The following is a 23,757-nucleotide window of genomic DNA, read 5'->3' as shown; positions in this document are numbered from 1 at the left end:
TTCCTGCTCTCAGGTTTGTAGAGTTGACATACTTGGCAACATTGAACATGATGTTTCACATCTAAGCTCATCTTGGGCCAGTATACAAGGGCTTGTAACCTTTTGTATGTTTTAAATCTTCCCAGATGGCCAGCTAAGGGATCCTCGTGGAAATTATGGAGAAGTTGCTGATGCATAGGTAAGAGGATGTATACCTGGTACAAGATTTGATGAGGTAGCTGTACCACTCTGTAGACTTTGTCTTCCAAAATGGTGAATCTTGTAGAAGGACTGACAACCACTTCCCCTGTATTCATGATTTTTTCGTACAGGGTGTGGATGTCAGAATCCTCCTGTTGAGCTTTCCAGATGGTTTCATCCCATATTTGGATTTCCTTGATCATTTCCCACTTGGAAAAAAGTACTGTGGCACATGTAGTTAGCTGCTGTTGGAGGTCGTCAACGGGAGCTCTAGACAAGGCATCAGGAACCGTATTGTATTTACCCTTACGGTACTCCACCGTAAAGGTGAACTCCTGGAGGCAGAGTGCCCACCGAATCAGCCTAGTGCTGGGCTTTTGATTCTTGAAGACCCACACAAGAGAGGAATCAGTCACCACCGTGAAAAATCTCCCCTCTAAGTAGTATCTCCATTTCTCCAAGGCCCAAACGACAGCTCTGTGGTGGAGTAATTCCGTTCGGCCTGATTCAAGCACCGGCTAGCAAAGGCAAGGACCTCTTCTGTGCCAAGATCAGTCTGTTGAGCTAACACTGCCCCTAAGCCCACATCACTGGCATCAGTATAAACAACAAAGGGAAAATTTAAGTTTGGATATCCAAGGATGGGTGGGGACATCAAGCGTTCCTTCAGTGCCTCGAATGCTCTTTGACACTGGGGAGTCCATAAGAACTTGAGAGCCTCTGCCAGCTGAGAGAAGTTGGGCACAAATCGATGGTACCATCCAGCCATCCCAAGGAATCTCTGTAACTCCTTGATGTTTTTGGGGACAGGGAACTCTTGGACTGCCTTGGTCTTCTCCCAATCCACCTCTACTCCAGCAGAGGTAACTATGTTTCCCAGAAACTTTAGAGAAGTCCTGAAGAACTGGCTCTTCTTCATGTTGACTGTGAGGTTTGCTACTCTTAGTTTGTCCAGGACAGCTTGGAGGACATAGTGGTGCTGTTCCAAAGATGGATAATATATGATTATATCATCTAAATACACCTGACAGACCTTTCCCCTCAGTTCCCCCAGGACAAAGCTCCTTGAGCTGCTGAAAGGTGGCTGGTGCGTTCTTAAGCTAAAAGGCATGACCTTGAACTGGAAAAGTCCAAAAGGACAGATGAAGGCTGTCTTTTTGCGGCTTTCTTTTTCCATCTGGACTTGCCAATACCCACTATTGAGGTCAAGGGTAAAGAACACAGCAGACCCAGCCAGTGACTCCAGGATCTCTTGGACGTTTGGTATAGGGTAAGAATCAGTTTGTGTGGCTGTATTCAGCTTCCTGTAGTCCACACAGAATCCTAGCTTTGGATCCTGTTTCTTTGGCACCAGAACAACCGGAGCTACATAGGGGGAGGTTGAAGGCTCAATTATGTCTTTGGACAACATCTCTTCTACAAGCTCTTTGATTACTTGGAGCTTGGATGGTGAGACACGGTATGGTTTTTGTTTGATAGGTATGTCTTGAGTGAGGAAGATTTTGTGAGTGAGAACATTTGTGCATCCCAGGGCAGAGGTGCACACATCTGAGTTGTCCTGCAGCTGACTCAACAAATGTTTTTCCCACTCTCATCAAGGTGAGCATTCTCAATGGCTCTATCCACCAAATCTCTGCATGGTGTCAGTGGAGTAAGATCACAGGGAGCAACAGCAGAAAAAAAACAAGTTGCGACTTTGAGCCAACATCAAGCCTCGCCATGGGTTCACTCAGGAATTGGAACTTCTGGTTACTGTCCGATTTGAACCAGTAGCTATTCTCAGAGACATCCAGCTGCAGGCTGGTAAAGAAGATAAAATCAAGTCCCACCAATGCAGGGAAAGCAAGGCTCTGAGAGGATAGAAGAACACAAGGTACGGTCACTGTTTGATTTTGTAGTGTGAGTGCCACTTCACTCCAACCCAAAGGTTGCCTTCCTCCCCCATCTGCTAAGTACAAAGGACCTCTTGTCCAGGGCCCAGTTGTTCAGAAGTAATCTGATTGGATTTTGGCTATCGGACTGGATCAAATCTTGAAAATAGGCTGTTCAAAAGAAAAAAAGGATTCTGAAATCAGATTAGATCACGTAATCCAGTCTTGGTTTTGATCTGGATCAAACCTTCAGTATGTGTTGTTCAAAACTTTTTAGTAGGATTGGGATACCTTTGATCCAAAAAATCAGGATTATCCTGATCCCAGCAGAAGGGTGGATTCAGGGTGGATTTGAGGAACAAAATGTAATCTAAATGTAAACTTTAAAATTGGTCAAATAATACAACATTTGTATCATGTAGTATATATACATTTATTTATATTTTGCACTTGATTTGTTTAACCGTTACAGTGATAAAGTAGACATTAGGCTATCTATTAAGCCTTTCAGTACAGTAAAGTAAAAAAGAAAGGATTTTGTCCCCTTAAAATAATCCCCCAAACAGCTGTTAATATCGATCAAAAATAATATTTAATTTTAAATGTCGATTATCACTGTATATTAATTACAATGACACAATCATCAGATATGAACCAGTCAAAAGTAGTTTCTAACAATTGCATCCCTTATTGCACGTCCAGTCCCTCATTCTGAGAGAACGCCGGAGGTTGGTCTGGGTCTTCAACAGGCTCAGGTGCATCATAAACGTCATCACAGAGAGGGACATTGCGCCTGGTAGTGATGTTGTGCAGGACAATACAGGCAAGTATTATGTTGCTCGCTCCCTGTGGTTCCACTCTCAAGTAGTTAAGGCATGCAAAGCACCTCTTCAGAACTCCATTTAAATGCTCAATTGCACATCTTGTTCTGCGATGAGCAGTGTTGAAGCGTGTCTGCTCAGGTGTGTTTGCTGCAAGAATAGGGGTCATCAGCCATGGTAGGAGTGGATAGGCACTGTCTCCTAATATGCCATCCAGTCGGTTGGTTTGGAGAGCTCTGTATAGAGTGCTGTCCCTCAGGATACATGCATCATGGACAGACCCAGGCCACTTCACAACGCAGTTTGTGATGATGAGGTCAGTGTCGCCCACAAGTTCGATGTTATTTTTATTTATTTTTTTATTTAACCTTTATTTACCCAGCGTAGGTTCGCTGAGCACGGATGCTCTTTTGCAGGAACGCCCTGCTTCACACTCATACACATTCACACCTGGGAGCTGTCCAGTACTACCACAATCCTCTACTGTTGGCCACTGAGCAGCTCAACTGGAGGGAGAGAACATTTTTTTAGCCAATTAAATCGGGATGATTAGGTGGCATGTTTTTGCGAATGTTATGGGATCTTTAATGACCACAGTGAGTCAGGACCTCGGTTTAACGTCTCATCCGAAAGACGGCATCTCCTACAGCACGGTATCCCCGTCACTGCACTGGGGCATTGGAATTTTTTTGAACAGGGGGAAGATTGCCCCCTGCTGGCCCACCAACACCGCTTCCAGCAGCAACTCAGTATTCCCTGGTGGTCTCCCATCCAAGTAATAACCAAGCCCACACTTGCTTAGCTTCAGCCAGTCGGCAGGAGCAGAGTGCATGGTGGTATGGCTGCTGGCATGTTGATGCTGTGCCTCCCCTTTCGGCTGACGTACTCCCACCTCTCCCCCGTCACAAGGTGCTTGTATATGCACATGAGTGCAGTTGATAACCCCAATAGTATTGGGTATGTTCCACAAAAGAAAAAACTTGTGCTTGGTCTGGGCAATCTGGTCATCCTTTGGAAATTTAACAAACTGATTGACCAGGCTGGCCAATGCGATTGACACAGCTTTCACCACATCACTCACAGTTGATTTGTCCACTCCTATATTGTCAGCAACAACCTGGTAGAAAGTCCCAGATGCACAGAAGCACAGAGCAATGAGGACCTGTTCTTCCACAGACAGACCGTGACTCCTTTGGGTTCCTCGTTGAAGTTTTGGCCTGACAAGGTCTGCAATGTACTTAATATCAGCATTCCCAAAGCAAAACCGAGCATACAGTTCCTCAGTGGTGTATTGCTCCAGTGGTTTTGTACGCTCAACGTACACCCTTTGACGGTATACTCTCCTACCAAAACGGTGGTAGCGATGGACAATACCTGCCATGTCAGTGCCTCTCTGTAAGTCCTCTGAGAAAGGCTGAATAAGATGGCTGTGTAATTGGTCTTTTCAAACACACACCCATTAAACATCAATTAGCTGATGTGCTTTGGCTTGTGTTCAATTAAATCAATCATGCCCAAGGCCTATAAACTCTATTGAACATTTAGCCTTTTTATGATTTAAAACACGTGTTCAAAATATTCACAATGATTTTGTGAATAATGTATATTTCTTTGTTTTTATTTATTTGTTGTGGGTCAGATGAGGGGGCCTGACTGTTTAAAAGAAATTGAAAACGGAAGGGGATGTTTGTATTGCTTTATTGTGCTGTTTTCTGTCTCTTCAAATAAACACTTAACCCCTTAGCGCACATGCCAAATCTTGCCAATCCTTGCCCATTTAGGGGGTACCCTATTTAAAGCTTTATAACTCCAGATGTGAACATCACAGAGACTTGAAAAATGGCTTAAATGAAGCAAGACATTTGTACAATTTACAATACTAATGCTGATTAGTTTATATTCATAATTCTGGAAGAAATAAAGTACCACAAATGCAATTGTCTAGACAAAAAATCAAAAATTAGTTTGCACTTTTTTAGTTTGCAATGAAATACTGAGAGATTGCATATATACAGCAGGCTAAACTATACATGTGCTGGATCAAAAACTTCTTGGCCACAAGTTCATAAAATCTAAGGGTGGATATGTAGAACTACTATAGACATATGAAGCAAAAACTAAGCAGTGTACCCAGCGTCCCCAAATCTATCCAACATGTCTAAATTATGCATTGCTGTTAATCACAACATATTCACGTATTTCACTACAAATCAACTGTTTTGACTCAAGAAAATCACTGTTGCATCATTTTCAAGTCGGAATAACAAGCTTTCAGTCAGTACAGTGGTCTAAAATATCTAGGGGTCCAGAAACATATCCAAAATCTCTCCAAAAGTAAATAAAATGCTTTTTGTCCATTATATAACATAAATGAGCCCCTTACGAAATTTTAAGATGGAACATTGCTATCAGGTTAAAAAATAATGCAAAAATATTGTCACACAATGCGGTACAGTACCTAAATGTGTAATTAACTCTTGTATGTATTTATATACTTTGTACTCTCGTATTTTTTCTTGTATGGGGATGGAACGACGACATGAAAACATTTTTCAACCGTCCACCACGTTTTGGCAACGCTCCAACTCTCACGTCATCACTGTTGTATGCTTCACAAACACTATTACACTACTAAATAACACTTGCATTACAGTGTGAAATATCCACATTATATAATACCACTAACCTATTTAAAGACACTCAATTTCAAAAATAACGTGTATAACCGAAGTATTTTGAGCAGTAATACTTACATAGCAATGATAAAAATCTTATCTGTTTTCAGTAGATTTAAACAGAGACAGGAAATCAAGTATATAGTTCTATCCGCTCCTGTCTTACACCAGAAAACTATGTCAGCTAGGTCTATGAGCAAACATATGGCTTAGCTATGCTCAGAAGTCCTCAATAATAATAGTATTTTCCAAGAAATTTCGAAAAATCATTGACAAGGTTTCGTTAGCAGCGTCTTGGTTTTACTGCTACCACATGAATGCGTAATTGAATGCGATGATAAGAAAATTTCCGGTTACGCTGACCTATAAAACGCTATTCCAAAAGAAAAAATTAGACATGTTATACATCGTTAGAAAGCTTATACTCTCATCTACTGAATAAATGAATTGTCAATCAAGCCAGACTGTACTAAAAAGGGCGACGACGCTGTAAACAACAGGTGTGGTATTACGCACAGCTATTTTGGAAGGTACCCAGGCATCACACATGCGCGTATATTTCCCAAACGGATTGTCCAAGACAATATATGACCACTCAGTATCAAAAGGGACATCTCTATGCGTAAAACCAATGGTAAGGTTGTATATCAATCAATCATGACTGTGAGAAAGCCATCCACACATATGGCCTGTCCATGTACTGCATGCTTATACACACAGGGCCAAGTGACTTGAACATATTGAGGAAATATTGGGTAGCATCGCTTTGGAATACATCTTATTTAATTTCGGTGAGGCAAGATAGCCTATATTGTTCGTAGTACCGTAACTTGGCGTCATTTTGATATCAATACTTTTAATGGAAGGCCTGGATTTTGGAAGTCTGAATGAATGAGTTATAGACGGTGTATGTCTTGTATGTGTGAGTAACTCTGCATTGTTGTACGTTGAAAACGTGTTTTTTATGAGATATCATTTCTTTTTGCAAAGCGTTTTATTATGAGAGTGAGAAATGCGAAGTGACCCTGTAAGAAACGGTTGTGGATTGTGGCTATCCTTGTGTGAATTTGTACAGTCTGATGAGCGTGTACCGTTTAGCAGTGTATACGTTCGGTGAACGGCGGGTAAATATGGTGCAAAAGCAATAATTGAGAAGTAGCCTAGTAGACAATTATTAGTGACGGTAAAAGCAGGTTAAGGAAACGTGTTCCTAGCTGGGCTTGAATCTATGGCCCCATGATCCCTCAGACTGTAACCTTGCCCACTAGGTCACAGGCAGACTAGCTGTTTAAACTGGAAATGTTTCAGAGTAAAAAGGTATGGGTATTTTGCGTGTGTATGCGAGTTTTTGATTGGGTCGTGTAGGTGAAGATTTGGCTGGTGTTGGTAAAATGTCCAATGGGGATACATGTTGTTAGTGGGATAGGTGGCAGGAGGAAGAAGAAGAAGAAGAAGAAGAAGAAGAAGAAGAAGAAGAAGAAGAAGAAGAAGAAGAAGAAGAGAAGAAGAAGAAGAAGAAGAAGAAGAAGAAGAAGAAGAAGAAGAAGAAGAAGAAGAAGAAGAAGAAGAAGAAGAAGAAGAAGAAGAAGAAGAAGAAGAAGAAGAAGAAGAAGAAGAAGAAGAAGAAGGAGGAGGAGGAGGAGGAGGAGGAGGAGGAGGAGGAGGAGGAGGAGGAGGAGAAGGAGAAAATGCAAAGTCCCCTTAGTTGGGGCTTTATTGTGTGGACATGTGAAGTTGTTTATGAATTCTGTCTGTTGAAATGGGGTGAGAATGTGCAGAATTTAATGTTTTTGAGGGCTGAGTGGCTGTGGCTGTTGTGGTTATTTCTGTGGGGAAACCTGAAAAGTGCCAAACTCTTGGTGCTGTATAGGTATGGGGCATGCCCCTGCCAACGCGTAACTTGGCGGGATGGCATACCTGCCATCCCAATCTTAGGGCTATTGTCGGGTTTACCTTGTTGCTATGACGGAATATGATTTTTTAGTGGTGAAAGAATATTTTTTATGAATGCCAAGATAGACAATATTGTCCATTATGTCAAGGGTGGGGGGTGTTTTCTAGATGAGACTGCAGGAAGGGGGTGCATGTTAAATGAACGACCAGAGCGAGCTGGCTATTCTACCTGTTGTTCTTTACATAGCTAGTAGCCTACATTGCGATATGTTGTCCCATTTAGAGCACTGGTATTCCAGATTTGGTAATCTTGAAAAATTTGTATCTGGATCAGGGTGATCCAATCCAATGTTGCTTTGAAAAACCAGCACAAAAGTAAAATGGATTACTTGATCCTGGATAGCAAAACATGGGATTTCCAAATCCGGATCATTCTGATCCAGATTGAATTTTTTGAACAACTGAGCCCAGGGCTTCAGCATTTCATGCCTTTTTTTAATTCCTGTCCATACAGTCTCATTTATCAGAGTGTAAGAAGAACCTGTGTCTAGGATGGCAACATCATTCCATGAGCTAATGTTTAAGGGTACCATCAGTTGACATGGTGGTGGGCATTCTGATGATGATAATGATGAAACAGGATCCATTGAATTGGTTAACCCTAAGTGAGTTGGGTGAGTAAGGTTGCCAAGTGTGGCTGGCCCTTCCTTGCTATTAGAAACTTGCTCAGAATGTTAGGTAGAAGGTTTGGGAGTTTTGTTTTTGGCAGGTTGCCACTGTGGACATGAAGCAGGTGGGTGGGTGCCTTTACAACGCCAGCAGAACACTTGGAAGGGCTTGTTTGTGTTGGGTTGGGTTGTATTCTGTCCGTTAAAAACCTCTGAGAAGAGAGTACAGGTTTTGTAGTTTTACTCATCAGGTTTTTCCTCTGTTCATACTGCAGTTGGTTCTCCTTGTCTTTCTCTAGTTGTTGACTAAGGTGGACAGGACTGTTGACAGAGATGTTCCCATTACTCCTCAACTGACTGGCTAGTTGGGGTTTGATGTTCTTTAGGATCATTTTGATGACCTCATCCTCCTTAATGTCCGGTTTCCAACGCTTGCAGAGAGTAGAATACATGTAAGCAAAGTCACGAATGCCCTCACCCTCTCCCTGGACACGAGTGCGGATTCTCTCTGCCAGTTCATCCTGGTAATCTTTCGCCAAGAATGTGGCCTGAAACTGACATTCAAACTTGTGCCAAGTGTTTATCTTATGACTGGCAACATCCCACCAATCCCGGGCAGTACCATGCAGCACATTGCGAAGTGTGGCCATGAGCTCCTCATTGGTAAGGGGGTTGAGTGCCAGTTAATCGCTGTACTTCTGTAGATACAGCAGGGGGTCCGGTGGATCCTCTAGTCACCCAAAAGTGGGGAATTAGATTTTAATCAGAGTTTTCCCAATAAATCTGCCTCTTGACTCTCCCTGGATTGTTAAACCTCCAGGAGAGCAAAAGTTGTCTTGCTATACCCTGCTGCATAGTGGATTGTAACCGTGGGCGGTTTAGGATCCCAGTCTGACTTGTCTCCTCAAGATCACCAAGGGGGGTCTGCACAGCAGTGTCGCAAACAGAAACTGTATGTAGAGGCAGAGTGGATTTCATGACCGTCAGTTCCTCTGATACAGTAATAAGTTGCTGCCTGCACTGTGTGAGCTCAGTCTGTAGATGTTCTACGGTAGTAAACACTGGTGTCAGAACAGAGTGGAGATCCTTCAGTATCTCTGTGTGATGGTGGATTAGGCGCCATTTTAAGTTCATATCGTTTTGAGTTCTGAGATATTCACACTGTTTGTCCATATGTTTAATGAGTTCCTTTTGTTGTTTCTCATAGTGTGCCATTATTGTTTCAGTTATTTGTTCCATATTGTTTTTTAGCTCCTCTTTGTGGCGCTGTTGGTCATCAGACAACCATACCAGACCCAAATAAAGAGGACCCGATTTCTCCCATGAGCTCAATCAAGGAATGAACAGCAGTTTCCTCTGCACCTACTTGTGGCTCTGTAGCCAGAGGATTCAATGGCCTGGCAAGTTCAAAGCTTGAGCACAAATCCATATCCAATAAAGAATATGTAGCTTTTTTCCCTTTAGGTGGCTCAGAAGGAGTTGGAGCTTGGACACCCGATAATTCATCTGCTATTCCATCTATTTGACTCATCATTAGAGAATCCAAGTTGTAAGCCAATTTAATTTTGCTGTGTCAGAATCTTTGTTTTATTCATAAACTCATGTTATTGAGATTATTCAGTTGCTGTTGTTTTTTTCAACCACGTGGTGTTTTTTATTTTGAATCTGTTACTTGAAATTTACTTTAGCCAGGTTGAGTACATTAATCTGGGGTGCCACTTTTTCATGTGACGGTTTGAATGAAAAAATTGGGGTGCCAGTCAGGTCTCTCTCCTGACATATAAGCTTCAGTCAAGTCAAACCCACAATGGATGCATAGAACATGTTAATGCCATACATCCTATAACATTCCATTGATTTTCAATATTAATAACAGTGCAAAAACCCACATCCACAATGCAAAAACCCACATCCACAAAAAAAAAACACACAACACCATAAACTTTAAACGCAAATAAGAAATACATTGAAAAAGTGGTGAATTCAAAATATAAGTCCATCCAAACTGACAAACAAGCAATGCACACAGCATCCAATTCAGTTCAGTTCCATTCAGTTCAATCTTGAATAATCCCGAACAGAGTTCCGAAAAAACAATCAATCAATACTTTTGTTACTCACAGCAACGTCGATTCCACTCTTTCTAATCGCGTTCAGTGAGTCACAGTTTGCCAGTCGGCAAATCATAATCCACTCCGGGATTTGGATTTCGCCGGTCACACGCCAGCAACCTCCTTCCTTGTTTTCGTATGAAAAAACTACCTCAAGATCACGGCGAGTTGAAATCACATTGCGCCAGGAGACTCCAAAGTTAGAACCGCGTTAGATGAGGGACGATTAATACCTCAAACTTTGCGTTGATTAAAACAGGATTCGGAGCTACAGCTGCGGACAGACCATTTTTCCAACTCACAGTCCGTCGCCATTTTTGACTTTGTCACCATATTTTTACGGGCTGGACCATGTAACAGCGGAAACCAGGTAGGTAATTAGTCTAAATGGGCGTGGTTAAGTGCGGCGCAGGGGCAGATAAGCCCAGGTCGTCACAATTTACCTCGGCTATAAACAAGCTTACAGGGAACTCCTCCTGTTAAGACTTGTAGGGCTTAATATGTTGTAGATGCCCACAACTATGCAAATATGTTGTAAAAACCACACAAAAGATTTCAGTTTGACCAATGGCGATTGCCATTATTTCAGACGTGCAACGCACTTTCGGTAGATGACGTAAAATGGTTGCACTTGAAGTTAACTCAATAGTTTTGTCCAGCATTTGCGGTTATTAATAGTAAAAAAAATATCAATAAAATGACACAATTTGTGTGTGATGTGATATATGGGATATCTGTGAATAGGATGGATTCAATAGCTAAACATCTTCGTGTATCAGCACATAATATCATTTGGGATTATGCATTTAAAGGAGTTATTATCATCGGCTTAAGCTCATATGACGACATAGGGGGTGAAATAGCTCAGGAGGTAAGAGCGGTTGTCTAACAGTTGGAGGGTTGCCGGTTCGATCCCCTGCCCTGGGCATGTCGAAGTGTCCCTGAGCAAGACACCTAACCCCTAATTGCTCTGGTGAATGCGAGGCATCAAATGTAAAGCGCTTTGGATAAAAGCGCTATATAAATGCAGTCCATTTACCATCCATATGACGCGGATCAATAATAATGTTACATCATTTAATTTAATGGGGATAATGTATACGTTTCAGTTTCACCAAAAACGATAGTTAAATCCATATGGTCAAGTGACTTTGAACGGCTGCTGCTAGAAAGTGGAGTTCTTTACAACTTTTTTGTCGATGTTGGCATAGGCGAGGAGTTGCTCCACAGACACCACCTCTTATGCCATACTCCTGTCTCTTCTGGCCTCCAATTTTCATCGTTTTGTTTATTTGATGAGGACTGTTCTCGGTGCTTTCCTGCTGAGTAATGTCCCGCTCTGGCTCAAATCGAAAAAGCTGAACAGATGACATTTTCAATGCCGCTCAATAGACAAGAGCAATGGAACGGGAGACCCGTGCAACCATTTGACGTCACTATCCAGAGTGCATTGCGATGGTAATAATAATGGTGACCTACGAGTCAAATGATTACATTTTTTCAAAATAACTAAAATCTTTAATGTGCTTTTTATTACTATATAATTGAAGGCATTTACACCAAATCAAGTCCTACAAGTCTTAACAGGCAAGGTTCCCTTTAACAAAACAGCGATCTATCTACAGAACATACAGGTAGATGTCATACATACACACATATAGGTAGATGTCAACAAGGGGTCTACCTCCACGTACCTCTGTCTTAATCTGGACCTGCGTGTTGGTGAGTATTCTCTGAATTTTCTCCAGGAACTTCAAATCCACTGTCAGAAACTGGAACTTCTCCTCAAACATACCAATTATTTCTTTAGCCTAAGAGCACAGAAAGGAAATATAATGTGAAATATTATGTTCAAAATAGAATTGAAGGCAATATAACATTTTACAAAACAACTCACAATGACACCTCAAATGCTGCAATAAATGGAAGTGGAAAACTGGTGTTGACAGCTTTTGTATGGACAGGCAATGCTATTTACCTGCTCAAGACACCTGGATTCTGTGCCTTCCATGTCTAATGTGATAGCCTCGTCCGTGGAGTCGATGCACTTGGCCAGTTTCTCCAGACGTTTCTGAAACACCTCAATCTCCTCAGGAGTGTAGTTCCCCCCATCTGAAAACAACCTGAGTGCACAAATATGGTCTTGCTTGATGCCCACAGCATAAGCCACTTAGCCACATAAAATGGAGGAAAGAGGCCTGGAGTCAACATAATTTTTCCTTTAAAAACAGCCAAACATGCAGTTGTTCCTTGTTTCCCCCATTTTCTCCAAAATTTGGAATGCCCAATCATATGCAGCCATACTCATTATGCTATCTGATGAGACGTGGATCCCAGCTAATTAAACCCTCCCTAACCCTGGGCAACACTACCACAGATTATGCATTGCATTGTGGTGCATAGTAGGCACTGGCATGGTCAGAACTCAATCCCAGGCTGTGGGGATCATCAATTCACTATAACAGTGCCAGGAAAAGCCATTCTGCATCCCTGTAAATGGTCCCTTTTTACTTCATATAAACATGTGCGAGTTCTTTTCAATAATTGTTGAGTTCCTCTCTTTCTAAAGAGACACTTGCATTTACATTACATTACATTACATTACAGGCATTTAGCAGACGCTCTTATCCAGAGCGACTTACACAACTTTTTTTACATAGCATTTACAAATGTAGTCTTTGTCAGAACTAAGTATACAGAAATACAATGGGGGCCTCTGAACTTATTTCATCTGAATGTGTTACAGAGATAGGTAACCTATGCATGCTGGAATATAGATCGATTTGAAAATAGGGAAAGAAGAAAAGAAGGGAGAAATGGAAGAGTGAATCATACTGGAGGGATTTGATGAACTGGGCGTTGGCTTCCCTTAACGTTCCCAGTGTCAACTCTGCCTCCTGTCTGAAGCTCCTCTGTGATTTCTGGACCACAGTCATGTGCTTCTCCAGGTGGGACTGTAGCGAGCTGCACAGTCCAGCTAATCTACAGGAAGAGCATGTCAAGATTCAAGATTCAAAACTTTATTGTCCATTAATGCAGGCAATAATGGAAATTTGTCTTTCGCTGGTGCATAGCTCACATAGAGATACAATACAGTACATATAAAAACATCAAATGCACATAAAAAGACAACACAGTACATGGAGTAAAATCTCATGCAGTAAAAAGGTAAAATGCAGTAAAAAGTGGTGTACTAAACAGGAGTAAGAGTTAAAAGTTAAGATGTTAAAAAGTCGACCAGTGGCAATTAAAAATTAAATACTAAATATAAAGTGATGTATGCTAGCTCAGCTTAGTAAGTCCGTAGGTTCCTCCTTAGTTGCTGTTGAGCAGCACAATGGCAGTGGGGATAAAGGATTTTTTAAAACAGTACTTCTGTGCACAGGGGACTCTGAACCTCCACCCCAACGGTATCATCTCAAAAGAGGTATGAATGGGGTCGAATGTGTTATCAAGGATTTTGTTGGCCGTTCTGTTTACTGCTTTTGCATGATGTTCTGGGAGCTGGATCTGTGTGCAGCCTGTGATTTTGGTTCCCTGGTTGACCACTCTGGAGAGTTTGGCTTTGCTCCTCACAGACAAGTGACCAAACCAGGACACTTACTCTAAAAGCCTCAATGCACACATATCAAATAATAATCTTTATTTGTATAGTATCTTTTGTAACAAAGTAGAACAGATAAAAGATCAAACAATATTTAAAGTAATATCAAATTCATTATAAATACATTAGTTAAAGAACTAAATACACTGGGCTCCAGAATTATTGGCACCCTTGATAAATATGCACAAAAATGCTAAACTAAAAAATAATACAGTTATTGAAATAAGCTTTATTTTCCAACATGTGTAAACTAGTGTGCTTGATTAATGATTCATTGGAATCAAAGTCTTAAATTAAAAAAAAATATATATATTTTCCCAAAAAACAGGTTCCACGATTATTGGCCCCCCTGGCTTAATACTTTGTTAAAACACCCCTGGCAAAAATGGCAGCCTTGAGTCTTTTCCTATGAATTGTGATAAGGTTAGAGAACACATTTGGAGGGATTTTTGACCATTGCTCCATGTAGAACTTTTCAGAATCATTTATATCTTTGGGTTTGCGCTTATGGACCCCCCCCCCTCTTCAGCTCTGACCATAGGTTTTTGATTAAACTTAAGTCTGGAGACTGAGATGGCCATTGGAAAACATGGAGGTTGATTTCACTTAAGCATTTCTGTTTAGATTTTGATGTATGCTTGGAGTCATTGTCCTGCTGGACAATCTACCTATGACCAAGTCCTAGCTTCTTAGCAGAGACAGCCTCATTTTCTGCCAGAATTTCCTGGTACTTTGTTGAATTCACTGTGCCATTGATCTAAAATAGTGCTCCGGGACCACTGCCAGCAAAACATCTCCAAAATATCAAAACCCACCTCCATATTTGACAGTAGGTATGAGGTATTTCTCCTGTATGCATTCCTCCTTTGCCACCAAACATGTCGATGGCCAAAACGTTCAATTTTGGTCTCATCTGACAATAGCACTCTCTTCCAGTCATAATTCCAATGAGGTTTGGCAAGCTCCAGATTCTTGGTTTTGTTTATTGTGCTCAGTAAGGGCTGTCTTTGTGCCACCCTTCCAAATAGTTAGTTGGTATGGAGGTGCCATTTTATGTTCTTTTTTTAGACTTGTTGACCACAAGAAACAAACCAATCTCTGCAATTCTTAAACAGTGATCCTTGGGTTATTAATGGCCTCCCTCACCATTTTCCTCACCGTCCGTGGGGACACCATGCACTTGCTTCCTCTTCCTGGCAGATTTGCAATCATTCCATATGTTTTACACCTTTTTATTATTGACATTACAGTGGTATGTTTAACTGTTTATGTCTTTTTTTGTACCCATTACCAGACATGTGACAGTAAATTACCATCGGTCCCTTCTGAATTGACAGTTATTTGGCTTTTCCCATGCTGATGGGTGACAAAGGGATTTTGTATGCTTGTTACCTCATTTTTATTCTCTAGTGAAACTGGAAGTGATTGAATGACACAATATAGTTCCTTTAGACTGAGATGAACTAAATTAAGTACAATTGTATTGCCAATTTCATTTTGTTTGATTTTACTTACAATAATTGTTAGGGGTGCCAATAATTATGGCATAAAAAAACATTGAAGCATGAGAGTAAATGTATTGAAATAAAAGTATATAGTTTTCCCATATGTTTGAACATAACATATAGATTATTATCTGTGTCATTTATTATATGCCGCCTGTTTTCTTCATTTTTATTAAGGGTGCCAATAATTCTGGAGCCCACTGTAAATACAATTAAAACCATATAGAATAAACTAAACCCCCAGGTCTCACTTGTCAGACTTGGTGGCAGAGGTAAAGACATCCTTCATTGCGTGAATTTGTGTCCGAAAGTCCTCCGTTTGCTCCTGCTGACGGAGCTGCAGATCCTGGGCGCAGGTTCGAATCTCACACAAGGTATCATGTACGCCCTTGCAGTATCTGTCCACATGGTCGCGATGCAGTATCAGCTCCTCTGAAAGAGATGGACATACACACGGTCACACATGGAGTGAGTGCATCTAATCAGGTGGCCCCCGACCACTTTGCCCCATCTGGATTCATTCACCATTTGTACTTAAATTTTACTTCCACTATAATGTAAAGAAAAGGTGACATGTTTCCTTTTTCCTTCATAAAGTTTTCTGTTATGTACAACAATCTCTGATCCCAGCAAACTGTGTTTGTGATTAATTAACAAATACATTAATTCAAATTAAATGGGGGAAAATGTGAAAAATCTGAAAAAAGGTTGACGGCCTGAATGCACAGTGTACTTCCTTATCCAGTTATCCAGCTGCTCATGTAAGACAGCTGTAACAGCTTTAGCTAGGGTTAAACCACCAGCTAAGACCAATTTTATCACAGAACTCCTAAGACCTGAATATCTGATGTCTCCAATCATGCAGGTAGGGAAATTGTTCCAATGCTACGCAAGTTCAAGTCTAAATGATGTTAATGTAAAGTTTAAACCCCTTGTACAGCAGTTTTCATTTGTCCAGGGTATGTATCTGCCTGTTAATCCGGGACCAGGACAACTCATAAAAATGCATCCATTTATGAATGGTTTGAAAAGAAACCTGCTTGGGGAAAAGTAGAAAGCTGAATTGCAGACCTACAATTCCATAGGGTAGATGTGTGCCATTCTAAATCAAAATCTATGCAATTACAAGGAAAAGATTTGCAGAAGGGATTAAAGGGGCCAAGTGGCCAGGCCTGCTATGTTTTCTCACCTGCACGGACATTGTGAATGTCCACCTCAATCCTCTTGGCCCGGGACTGCTGGAGTTGCAGTCGCAGATCCAGCCCAGATTTCAGCTCCTCCCTCTTGGCTGCCACAATGTTCAGAGCATTGAATAGTGCCATCTGATACCAGTCCTCTAAGTGAATGAAGTATGCCACACGAACACTACAGGGCAGGATTAAAATACAACCATGAAATGCTTTATTAAATCCTATAAACACACAAGATGCATCCAACTGGACATTTTTGGGGAGTTTATTTCTAAAAAAACTTGATAGACTTATAACAGAAACCTTAAAACTGATGTCAGGCTTCAAACAGTACTGTATATGTTATATGTATATGTTAAACAACATCTCATATGTACTGTATACGTTATGGAGAGTTACATCTAATCCCAACAAAAAGAACCTTTGCAACATACAAAAATGGTAAGTTACTCACACATACAAAGCACTGTCTAAAAGCCATTAACAAAAACATGCTAAATCTAGGCATTCCATTCTGATATCAAAGTGAGGCCATTTACAACAAACAATACTGGCTATCTTAGCTCACACAAATTAAACAAGCTGTATTCCAAAGCAATGCTACCCAGTGTTTCCTGAATTAATTCATGTAACTTGGCCCTGTGTTTTTTCATTTTACCATCTTAAGAGAATATGGTCATTCAAAGTTTGTGTCACAAGAAAGTGAAATGGCAATCATTTATAGTGGAAAAAATTTGTAATTCAGCTGTGACACCAAAAATAGTATGACTACGCTATATGTTCAAACAATTGTCTGCATCCTGTCCTTTGGGTGTTGTATAAAAAGTAAATCATGAATAAAATGCATTATTTGGGGTCCAAGCAGCAAAGCTACTGGAACCCTATTCTGATTAGTATTATTATTACTATTAATAATTGATTTTTTTTTTCCTCCCAGGTTTCGACTTAAAGGCTTATAACATCTGTTTAGACTGGTGAAAACTCGTGAAAACTGGTCGGACTGTTAAGGATGAAGGCCCCTACGATCTGTATTATACTTGCACCAATTGGCCAGTTGGTGGCAGTATAGTAATTAATCAAATTTTCTATATTTAAACTGAGATAAATTTTGAACCGATAGTAGTAAAAAGATGGGACTACTGTCTCTACATTCCTTACATTGCACAAAAAAGTCCATTAGACCATTAAAGTGTATCAGGTTAGATTTTTGCTATTTCATATTTTCCGAAAAACGACCAACTTGCACTAATATGGTCAGGAGACAGTTCTCTTTAAAAGTTATATAAACAAAGTTGATACTCCAAAAAGCATGGCATTTTTGTGATAAGCAGGTGTGGCTTATCCCAAATTATTTGACAAAAACTGTGGTCCTGGTGAACAATTTAATCAGTAATTGGTCAAAGAAATTTACCGGTAGTTCGTAATGAATTTGCTCTGTGACTCTTTGATCTGACATTGGTTTCACAGGGGTTTTAATGAACAGTGGAAGTGACGTCAGTGTTCCAAGAAAACTTTCGGTGGGTTGAGTTTCATTTACAAGTAAACTACCTAGCTGGCATCAGATGTATCATAGAATTTTCAGAGGCAATGTTTTCCATAAAAATGTCTTAATCAACACTGTGTTGTTTAGTGGTAGATTGCTTCTTGCAACCTGAAACAAACTTACTGTTGGAAATTAAAGTGAATTAGTTTCCTCTTGGTATTATCAACTTCCCTATAAAACATCACTGATAGTGGTATGACCCATAGAGAATTATATATGCATGCATGTCTGTGGTATGACCTGTAGAGTGAGAGCGCCTATTATGGACCACCCTGTGGGGATGTGTATTCACCACCTCAAATACAAAAATATTTATTCACATATTTCACATTTATTCAAGAGGACTAAACGCTGTTACCTATTAAAATGCAAGTCCCATGATAATACATATAATAACTGCCAAAATGAAAAAAAAAATCAACTTTTTGAGCTTTTTGTTTAGAATTTTGAAGGTAGGCAGGCAAAGGAAAGACTAGCATACTGTATGTAGCCTAGCTAGCTGGTACGTGGATAACTGATGTTAGCTAATGACACAATCTTGACATTTCACAGTGCTTTTAATTCTGTTTATGCAATAAAACACAGATTTCCATCAGGAGGTGAAAACAGCTACAGACAATTGATGATTAACAGATATTTTACCAAACCAGCTTAATGACAGAAAGCAAAATGCGAGCTAATGTTATTTCCAGGGCGTGGGCAGCAATTTTGTTTTGAAATTTATAAGTAGTGAGCCTGCATTCAATAAAGAAAGTATGATTTCAATTAATTAAACAAATTGACTGCTTTGTATTGAATTTGATTATTTAATCTTAAAACCTGATACAGAGCTTGTTTTGATGTGTTGGTTGATTCCACCAGTTTACTGTAGACTGACCTATCAATGAATCTGGCGATTTAATTGATAATTCTCATTTTAAACATAATTATTAAATTAAATCAAATAAAATATATTTTACATGTAGGTTAAGTGAGGGGTTCTAGCAGGCAATATTGCTTGGTTCAGTATTCAGAGTGCTGAACATTTTAACAAGGAATCACTGGATTCAGAAAATAAACATATTCTTAATTAATCTTTACTTGTACCACAACACCTAGGCTAAAGGCATTCAAACTCAATTATTCACAACTCCACACATTTCATGTTACCAATCATTTTCTGTGTTAACTCAATTAGGGTATCTGCTTTATTTCCATAAGAGGTCATTTCAAAATAATAGCTAAGAGACAGATTTATTTTATATTTTATGAACTATATCAGATTGTCAAAAGTTTACATACACTTTGTTAGTATTTGGTGGCGTTGCTTCTCACAATACTTTGCCGGAATTTTTGCCCATTCAACCAGACAGAACTGGTGTAACTCAGTAACGCTTTTTCAGTTCATTCCACACATTTTCTATGGGATTTAGGTCAGGGTTTTGTAATGGCCACTCCAATACTTTCACTTTGTTGTCTTTAAGCCATTTTGTTACAACTTTGGAGGTATGCTTAGGATTATTGTTCTGCTGGAAGACCCAGTTGCAACCAAGGTTTAACTTCCTAGCTGATATCTTGAGGTGTTGCTTCAGTATTCCTAAATAATCCTCCTTCCTCATGATGCCATCTATTTTCTGAAGTGCACCAGTCCCTTTTCCAGCAAAACACCCCCACAACATGATGCTGTTACCCCCATGCTTCACAGATGGGATGGTGTTCTTTGGATTAAAAGCCTCACCCTTTTTCCTCCATACATAGCGCTGATCATTATTTTGTTTCAGCTGACCAGAGAACACTCCAAATGGCAAGGTCTTCATCCTGGTGATCACCTGCAAACTTCATTATGGCGATGTAGGATTCTCTTAATGGTGGATGTAAATACTTTGGTAACTGATGCCTCCAACTCCTTCACCAGTTCCTTTGTTGTTGTTTTGAGGTTCAGTTGAACCTTTCGGACCATAGTTTGTTCAGCCCTAGGAGTTCATTTGTGCCTCCTTCCTGAACGATGCAGTGTCTGTGTGGTCCCAAGATTTTTATATTTGCATACAATCATTTGTACAGATGCTCATGGTACCTTCAGTTGTTTGGAAATTGCTCTGAAGGAGGACTTGGCTGAGTTGTTTGGATTTTCCCATGGTATCAAGGGTGAAAAGGCAGTGTCTAAAGATAGGCCCTTAAATACAGCCACAATTGCCAGTTAACTCCCAATTAACTCCTAATTATGACAATTGGCTAATCAGAAGTTTCAAAAAAGTCATTACATCAATTTATGGAATCTTCCAGACTGTTTTAGGAGACAGTCAACTTGGTGTATGTAAACTTTTGACCCACTGGAATTCTGATATAGTGAATTAAAGCTGAAATAAATCTGTCTCTAATCGATTGTTTTAAAATGACCTCTGATGTGAACTTAGTAGATGCCCTAATTGACATTTCCAAAAGAAACATATGGTAACATGAAATGTGCAGAGTTGTGAAAAACTGAGTTTGAATATCTTTAGCCTCGGTGTATGTAAACATTTGGCCTCAACTGTATCATTGCTTCTCAATAATGGGAAGACTTTAAAAAAAGTATTGTCATCTTTAGTTTCATTTTAGTGGCTCTTTAGCCTCACCGAAAGTTTATTAGGACCAGAGTAAGTTTCCATGCGCAGATGTAATGTTATTGTTTTGGTATTTCAAAAGGTCTATAACTAGGTAGCTACTAGTAAAGCAGGCATCTACTCTGCCATCTAGTCTATCATTGATGCCATACATACAGTGTAAAGGAAATGCTAGTTTCATTTTTCATTTTAACTGAACTAAGATGAAGTTAGCAAGCTAACTAGCCATGTATCTTGCTTAATGAAGCTGTGTGGCTGAGTAGACAGCCAGCAGCATGAATGAAACAAACGTGTCTATGTAGTTGGCTATACCATGTTTTGGTTAAGTGTAGTGTAATGGTTTACAAATTAATTCTGAGGTTTTATGTGGGGTTTACATGTGAAATGATAGAGAATGCATTTAAATGAAATATAAATGAGTTTCCCACAACGATTATAAAGCTGTAAATGTTGGGCAATTATTATTAGTCAGCAAGCAAGCTAGCTTCCATTCCATGCAGAACCAAAATGGCGACAACAAAGTTTTTATAACGCCCCTATGCCTGTGTATTTAGTGATTTGCAATTGGCTACTTTAATCAGATTTTGTACTTAGCAGATGCAGCTAAATGTCCAATGGGGAGAATTGTTGGTTGTGGTACTAGAGCATTTGTCGATGAAACAGCAGTAAAAAGAAGAAAAATGCAAAATCCCTTAAATGTGTGTGGATGTGTGAAGTTGTTTGTGAATTCTGTCTGTTTACATGAGGTCAGAAGGTACAGAAGATAACATTCTTAAGGGTTGAGATTATGTGGTCATTGTAGTTATTTCTGTAGGAAACCCAGAAAAGTGCCAAACAATTTCTGCACAATGGCATTTGCTGAACAAATGCCATTGTGTTTTAAATGTCGATAACACAAAAGTGATTTTTCATGAATATATGTATTTTTTTAAAATATTGTGCTCTAAAGCGCCTCTATGTGATTCAGTTGGGCCAATACTTTAGCATTGGGCTTGGGATGTGAGTGCCAGTGGCTGTCAAATTTGCATCAAACTGTTTTGGAGTTATTAATATTTGTATAAGCCGCGCACATATCCCAATTTATTGGCTTACTGTGGCCATGTTCTTTGGAGTATCAACTTTCTTTATATTAACTTTTTATGGACAGACTCTTGAACAAATTGATACAAGTTTTATGTTGATACTTTAAACGGTAGAGGCGGAGATATCTTTTAAATTATTCTCAAAAAATTTGAAATTGCAAAAAATCCAGTATGGTGGACTTTAATGGTTCTTGAGGCAAATTTAATGACGACCCAAGTTATCTGAGGAAAAAAGAGTTGAGGAATAGAAGAATGTAACTTTCTTCCTATAGCACCACCACCTGGCCAATCTGGGTATTTTTGCTTACCTCAGTAGCAGATGGGAATGGGAATAAACCTGCCAAATTTTGTTAATCTAGGATGGAGTTTTTGCTGGGCAAACACTTTTATCACAGAATAATAATAATAATAATAATAATAATAATAATAATCACCGCAAGCGGTAATTAATGGGGTCCAAGCAGCATGCAAGAATTATGAATTTTTAAGCTCTAACAACACACATTGAATGAATGGTACAAACATTTTCAGCCTCTGAAAATTGTACATGGTTGTTCCTAGCTTTGAGGTCAACAAAAATTCCAGTTTCATGAGAATCAGCCATTGCTAAGCCTTTCACATGCCCACTAAACACTGATGGCGGCCATATTTTTCAGATATGACTTAATGATTGTTCATCCAATGGGAGATTTATGTATTTTCCTCTTACAGTGCCATCTATTGGCAATGGGCCACCAAATTTGCTATGCTGCATCAACCATTCCACATGTAGGCCAAGTTTAATGATGATGAGACAAAGCATTCATAAGTTACAGCTGGTTTGTCTGTACCAAAAATTGCTTGATGTATGGCGGCCATATTGTTTTGAAAAGTCAAAATTTTTTAAATAATTATTGAGGGCAAGTCCGCAGAGATTCTTTCAAGCCTAATTTGGTAACGATAGGCCAAACGGCCCAGGAGTATTTTGCTTAAGTAGGTTTAGCAAAAAAATTCAAAATAGCAGTAAATCCAATATGACTCAAATTAAATTGGGAATATCCGTTTTGTTCGGCATGAGATATCGACTTGAGGAAAAAATGTAATTTTGCTTTGAGACCACACGACTCAGGAGTTATGGGCCAAAATGTAAACTACTGCGTTACAGCACCACCATCTGGCCAGTTGGCATAATTATGATAACCTAAGTACTGGGGGTGCATATAAACCTACTGGTGAAGTTTCATAGCTCTATGATTCAGTTTTAGGGAAGAATAATAAATATAGCTGCAAGCAACAATTAGGGACTCAAAATCCAATCAAATCAAATATGTATGAAAATGAAAAAAAAAAAAAAACTACATTCTGAATGAGGCACTTAGTCAGTCATGCAAACTTATCATGTCTACAAGGAAAATCTGATTTTTGTGAATAGAGGGTATGCACATAACGTCACAGCAAGTGGGAGTCACTGCGGTTACACCCACTGAGTGGCGGAAAGACTACTGAGTGGCAGCGTTAGCGTTCAGCTTGAATGCCGCGAAAACACAAAAAACATCTAAAATGGAAAAGAGCTGTTGTGCGATTGACTGTACAAATAGATTCAACAATAAATCGGAGCTGTCTTTTTACAGACTGCCGAAAGCTAAAGAAAAGAGAAGCAAATGGATCACTGCAATTCGCAGAAACAACTGGAATCCAGGCACCGAAATGTGGATTTGCGGTTGTCATTTTATGTCAGGTATGTTGGATTTTTGGGTAAAATCATACCTTAAGTTAGGTAGCTGCTGTATAGACTACTCATCAATTCAATATTTAGCTTTTCATCTTTCATTTATATTATGTGTAACTGCAAAGTTTTTGTCAGCATTTATTAAGAAACATCTATGATGATGAGCCTTGTGTTCTACAAACAAACGGGGGATGGTTAGACAATGTTAGCTAGCCAAGCATATAAATTAAGGTATGCTTTTACCCAAAAATACAACATACCTGACACAAAACAACAACCGCAAATCCACGTTTCGGTGCCTGGATTCCAGTAGTTTCTGCGAAT

General features: G+C 39.6%; 1 protein-coding gene and 1 pseudogene across 2 annotated transcripts in view; both read right to left on the bottom strand.

Annotated features, from left to right (window-relative positions):
* ccdc180 (coiled-coil domain containing 180) overlaps window positions 1-23,757 on the bottom strand; it is a 103,633-nt gene that overhangs the window by 17,528 nt on the left and 62,348 nt on the right. For both annotated transcript variants that reach the window (XM_064335359.1, XM_064335368.1), the window contains 5 exons: window positions 16,518-16,693; window positions 15,580-15,760; window positions 13,055-13,201; window positions 12,198-12,342; window positions 11,914-12,030 (listed from right to left, as the gene is read on the bottom strand). In XM_064335359.1, coding sequence (XP_064191429.1) covers window positions 11,914-12,030; window positions 12,198-12,342; window positions 13,055-13,201; window positions 15,580-15,760; window positions 16,518-16,693 — 766 coding nt within the window. The remainder of the gene's footprint in view (window positions 1-11,913; window positions 12,031-12,197; window positions 12,343-13,054; window positions 13,202-15,579; window positions 15,761-16,517; window positions 16,694-23,757) is intronic.
* LOC135239056 (putative nuclease HARBI1) lies at window positions 3,677-5,219 on the bottom strand (annotated as a pseudogene).

This window comes from Anguilla rostrata, chromosome 1 (assembly GCF_018555375.3).
Source record: "Anguilla rostrata isolate EN2019 chromosome 1, ASM1855537v3, whole genome shotgun sequence".
Taxonomy (NCBI): Eukaryota; Metazoa; Chordata; class Actinopteri; order Anguilliformes; family Anguillidae; genus Anguilla; species Anguilla rostrata.
This window is presented reverse-complemented; position numbering and strand designations above follow the sequence as displayed.